This window comes from Arachis hypogaea, chromosome 13 (genome assembly GCF_003086295.3).
Source record: "Arachis hypogaea cultivar Tifrunner chromosome 13, arahy.Tifrunner.gnm2.J5K5, whole genome shotgun sequence".
Lineage (NCBI taxonomy): Eukaryota > Viridiplantae > Streptophyta > Magnoliopsida > Fabales > Fabaceae > Arachis > Arachis hypogaea.
The window spans coordinates 143,069,981-143,075,597 of record NC_092048.1 but is presented as its reverse complement, the minus strand read 5'-3'; the positions used below and the strand labels follow the sequence as shown (position 1 = coordinate 143,075,597).

General features: G+C 35.3%; 1 protein-coding gene across 1 annotated transcript; it reads left to right on the top strand.

Annotated features, from left to right (window-relative positions):
• The first annotated feature begins 475 nt into the window (after positions 1-475).
• Positions 476-3,903, top strand: LOC112792501 (protein OBERON 3). The gene is made up of 2 exons (XM_025835766.3): positions 476-2,801; positions 3,183-3,903. Exons 1-2 carry the CDS (start codon positions 926-928, stop codon positions 3,767-3,769), a joined length of 2,463 nt encoding a protein of 820 aa, XP_025691551.1. The 5' UTR covers positions 476-925; the 3' UTR covers positions 3,770-3,903.
• Positions 3,904-5,617: the final 1,714 nt, after the last annotated feature.

Here is a 5,617-nt window from a genome sequence, read left to right as displayed (position 1 = left end):
AGATTTATCATAAAAATATTTAATTCCTATTATAAATAACAAAAAAAGTCAAAATGCAACTAAGGTATAATAAATAATTTATTTATAATAAAACTATAAATATTTTACACGGAAAAGCAAATAAAATGTGGTAATATAGTTGCCTAAAAACGTTTTCCTTTGCTAACAGAGGACTAGTCACGTTTTTATGCTTATCATCAATATGTACAGATATGATACTAATTAATGTGGCAAATGTATGACTGTAGTACTGGGTTTTTAATCCAAAACAAAAATTATACAAGTAAGTGAACTTTTTACCAACTTTGACCATGAACCTTGTCCCTCGCAAAGACCTTTGCAAAAAGAATTCGAACGTTAATTAGGCCTAAATAAATGTGAAAATATCTGGGGTGAGTTTCTTTGCCCAAAGTCCAAACACTGAAACAAAAGGAAAGTAAACATATAAAGGAAAAAAGAAAAAAAAATATGATGCAAAGTGGAAAGAAGGAAGGGAAGGGGATGGCTGTGTAAAAAAGAACTAGTCCCTCTTGAATCTTGATGGATGGTGCATGAGCTGTTTTGTTGCAAAAACACAAAAGGAGATTCAGTCAAAAAACAACAGGTCCACCACTTGAGGGGTAATTATGTCCATTTAGAAGGGCTAAGACTGTAATCGTGCATACATGCCGGAAAGCATAGCCGTTTTATTTCCGTGTGTGAATGCTTGAAAAATGAAATCAAAATGACAAAATCCACCCGTTGCTTGCATTGCGTGAGACCAATTCTTATTATACAAAAGCCCTTGGATTCTTCTTTTATTTTCAGAATTGCCCCTCCTCGCTGCTCTCTTAACCTTTGATTTAGTCTCTTGTTTATTTTTTTCTCCCTCTCTATTTCTCTCTCTTCTCTTCTCTTCTCTTCTCTTCTTCCTCTGCCCGTGACCATGATTGGAGGTAAGGAACTTCGTAATGGTGGTGTTGACTCTGCGGATGAAAGCTCAAGAAGCAAGCTCACAAGGCCGAATTTTGAGCCCAGCAGGGAGTACCCGGATAAGAAAGGTGTTGAATTTCTGAGAGATTCAGAGATGGGTGGTGTTCACTCAAAGCCCACAAGCAGCAGCATGGTTGGTGGTGCCAGCTCAGGATTGCAAGAACTCACCCTCAGCTACCTCTGTGATGCACAAGGGCTGGGTCTTGCTGCTGATAAGGATATTCCTATTCCTGGTAAGAGCTTATTGCTGAATAATCATTCTTTAGAAAAAGTTGTTAGCCACAAGGGCAAAGAGATTCTTGTTTCCGAGAATTCAAATCATCTTGATGGTGGTAAATTTGTTGAAAGAGATTTCTTGAGCCTGAGTGATACCAGAGAGAATAACTCCTCAAAGCGATCGGTTGAGGAAGAAGAAGAGGAGCAAGAGAGTAATAGGGAGAAGAAGCCAAGGCTTGAGACACTGAATCTCTCTCTTGCTTTGCCTGATGTCTCACTCTCTCTCACCGCTTCAAACGCCTTACAAAACGGTGCTGATCAGCAACAACCACAACCGCTTCGGCCTAAACCTACCAGGCCCTCAACTACAACATGGTCTAATAATGATTGCACAGCAACAGCTTCTTTGTCTTACTCTTACTCTCACCCTTTCTCACACAACCCAAGTTGCTCGCTTACCCGCAATTCAACTGATAATTTTGACTACTCTGTGAGTAAGGATGACCAAATTTGGAATTGTGGGGAGGGGACTAACGGTTCTGTTCACAGTAGGTTCAAGCCAATTGGAGATGGGGTTGGGTTTTCCAATCATGGTGGTGGTATTAGCTCCTTTATGCAGGGAAATAGCCAGTTTAAGACTACTAGTTCGGATAATCATTCCTTTTTCCCTTCTGAATTGCCTGCCAGACCAAGATTTGAAGCTCAATCTGGGGACTCGAGGGGTAGGAATTCCGAGAATGTGAGAATCTTGGAAGGGTTAGATGGTGGGGGGAAGATGAAGAAGCTCTCAAGGCCTGAGAGGATCCTGAGGGAAGTTGTTTCTGAGTCTGTTCCCGCCGCAGCACTGATGATTCAGGAGCTTGCTGATGAAGTCATAGCTTCAACCAAGGAATACCTGAAGAATCTCATTGAGAAGCCTGACAAGAAAGATGAATTGGTCAGCCTACAAAGCAGGCTTGAAAGAAGATCTGACCTCTCCAAAGAGACTCTTTCCAAGTGCCATAAGGTGCAGTTGGAGATTCTGGTTTCTGTCAAGATGGGGCTTGCAAGCTTCTTATATGGTAAAATTCAATTATCTGAGATGGTAGAGGTTTTCTTATATAGGAGATGTAGGAATGTTAACTGCAAGAGTCTGCTTCCTGTTGATGACTGTGACTGCAAGATTTGCTCAGGGAATAAGGGATTTTGTAGTTCGTGTATGTGTCCTATTTGTTTGAACTTCGATTGCGCAAGCAATACTTGTAGTTGGGTTGGTTGTGATGTTTGTTCCCATTGGTGCCATGCTGTCTGTGGCATTCAGAGGAACCTCATCAAGCCCGGTCCGAGCTTGAAGGGACCTGCGGGGACCTCAGAAATGCAGTTTCATTGTATTGGCTGTGGACATGCTTCTGAAATGTTTGGGTTTGTTAAGGATGTGTTCATGTGTTGTGCAAAGGATTGGGGACTTGAAACCTTGATGAAGGAGCTCGACTGTGTGAGGAAGATTTTTAGGGGAAGTGAAGACCGTAAAGGGAAAGAATTGCATGTCAAAACTGATGACATGCTGTTAAAGCTTCAAACTAAAATGGCTTCTCCTTCGGATGCCTGCAATTATATCACACAATTTTTCAACTGTAAGTCTCTGGACTATGGTGTTTGGTTCTATCCAATTTGCTTGTTCTTCTCGGAATTTGTTTTGCCTGTGTTCCTTACCATGTTTGCTTGTGTTACAATCACTTGACTTGAATAAAAAGATTCTTGTTTTCCTGCATCGAAATTAATTATAGGTATTCATGTTGGATATTTATTTTCATCCTAGGCTGTCATTTTTTCAGTGTGTCATTGGTGATAACATATACTCCTGACATTCGAAGAGGAATGTTCTATTGGTATTATTGAAATGCCTATACACAAATCAAATTTAACTTGGTTATTGCTTAGCTTTTCTGTAACCTAATCATCACTCTTATGTGTGTTCATACCCATATCTAAACCATGATTTTGCTGACAAACAGATGCAGATAACTTGCCAGACTTTCCCCTTTCTGCCATATCTGCAAAGGATATAGCATCATCTCAATCCAACATTACGAAAGACACACCATCTCTTCCAAAAACTAGTTCCTTAATGCCTAAATATGCTTATGACATGAGCTATTCTAGGCCACATTCTGGTGCCTTGCCAAATGATCTTCATCAAAAGGACTTCAAAGCTTCCATATTAAGTGAACTAAAAACTGAGGCTGATTTCCAACTGGGGGCTTTGCTAAGGAAAGGTGGACTTGACAGCTTGGAGAGCATTGTGCGGATAAAGGAGGCGGAAGCGAAAATGTTTCAGACGAAGGCGGATGAAGCAAGGAGGGAGGCAGAAGGGTTCCAGAAGATGATCAGGACAAAGACCGCACAGATGGAAGAAGAGTATGCCGAAAAGCTAGCCAAACTGTGTTTGCATGAGACTGAGGAAATGAGGAGGAAGAAACTAGAAGAACTCAAAGTCTTGGAAGGTTCCCATTATGATTACTATAAGATGAAGAAGAGAATGCAAGATGAGATAGATGGTTTATTGGAGAGAATGGAGGCAACAAAGCAGCAATGGGTTTAATTTTTGTTTTGTCTTATATTTTTTCTTAGTTCAGAATACTGCTAAAAATGTGTGTAATTTATTGGTCTGCTGCTATGGTATTCTGGTTATTCCCAGAATGAATTATTTTCAATTGATAAGCTAAACTCTTTTAAGTTTTTGGTGTGTTGGTTTTTTTTATTTATTTTTTCAATCATAAACTGAGAGGGGGCATAACTGCATAAATCTGAAGCTGAATAAATTCTGTGCTTCCCCTGCCCTGTCTTTTGGTCTTCAACACCATTAGTGTTAATGATGAGGGTATGTGGAGGAGAAATGTACATAATCTATTTCCTTTAAAGAAGTTGAGTTGTCATAATCTACTTTTGTGCACTTAAAGAAACAAATATACTGTGACGAAGGTGCAGGGAAGAAAGCTGTTTGACATGATTAGTATTATTTTATTATCAGTGTTGGTGGATGGAGCATAAAGGAGGATAATGCTAAGCAGCCACTTTGGCCTACATATTAATATTTCTTTGCTTACCGATGATTGTGGCTTCTGCACCACCACCTTAATTAATTAAGAAGATTAAGCAGTGTTTTTGCACTTGCAGCATTGGAACATGTTCACAAAAGTAGATAATGAAAGAGAATCTGAATACTTTCTTGGTTGCAATCATATCAGTACTGTGTGGGTGTGGCATTTGACCTATCAAATCAGATTGTATTTCATATGGCTTTTATTCTTGATTTTGACAATAAATCTTACATAAAATATTTGTTAATTAAAAAATACTATTTACTTATTAACATTAGTCATTAAAATTAATATATTTAAATATAAATATATATAATTTAATTTATTTTTAATATGTATTATATATTTTTTATATATTTTATAATAATAACTAATTTTAATAATTAATTTTAATATACGCGTACATTGAATATTCTCATTGAATTGTGGTACTTAAATATTAGTGGTATTCCCAATGTGATTAAAATAATGCTCCACCATAGTAACAACATTGAGTAAACTATTGTTTTTTTTTTCTAATATTTATGATAAATTCAAAAGTTGTTCTTAATTTTAAATTATCTATTTGAATTTTTAACGTTTTAAACTCGTACTGTTAAGAATATGTTAACAGTATAATATCTCAACTTTTTAATTATGTTTATTATTCAATAATTAATTAATTAATTAAATTTATAATAATTTAAATTTTAATTTCATAATAAAAACTAAAAAATAATACACTTAAAAAATTAACATATCTAATTTAAAATTAAAAAATATCAATTTTAGTAAATTTCTAATTGAAAATAAATAAATTTTTAAGATATAGATATATAATCATAATTAATTCTATATTTATTAAATTTGAATAATCTTTTACTATATGAAAAGATAAAAAAATGGCTTTGAGTTCGGTATAAAATCAAATTTAAATTTAATTAAGTAGATAAATTTGTTACAAGTTTATAGTAGAAAATTATGCTATAATTAATCAAGCTGACATACTAACAGTATTTCGTAAATATATCTCAAGCTGCTGTTATTCGATTGACTTTGTTAAAGTTCGTTTTAAAGGTAACTCAATTCTTTATAAATTGTTATCTAATAAGTATTTCCATATTTCAAACGTAGAAAATTTTATAGGTTTTACAAAATGACAATTCAGATTGAAGATTTATCTAAATGCGAGTTAGATTTTCATAACGTAATATGCACATACCTAAGAGCCATTTGAGTCCTTCCTTTCTCATTCTATTCTTCTTTTTTATACAAAAATGCTAAGTATTATCTTTACCGATTGTCTCGTATACTTTTTCCACTTTATTATTTAAAAAAACTCTTATCTTTTCTCATTTTCTTACTCTCAT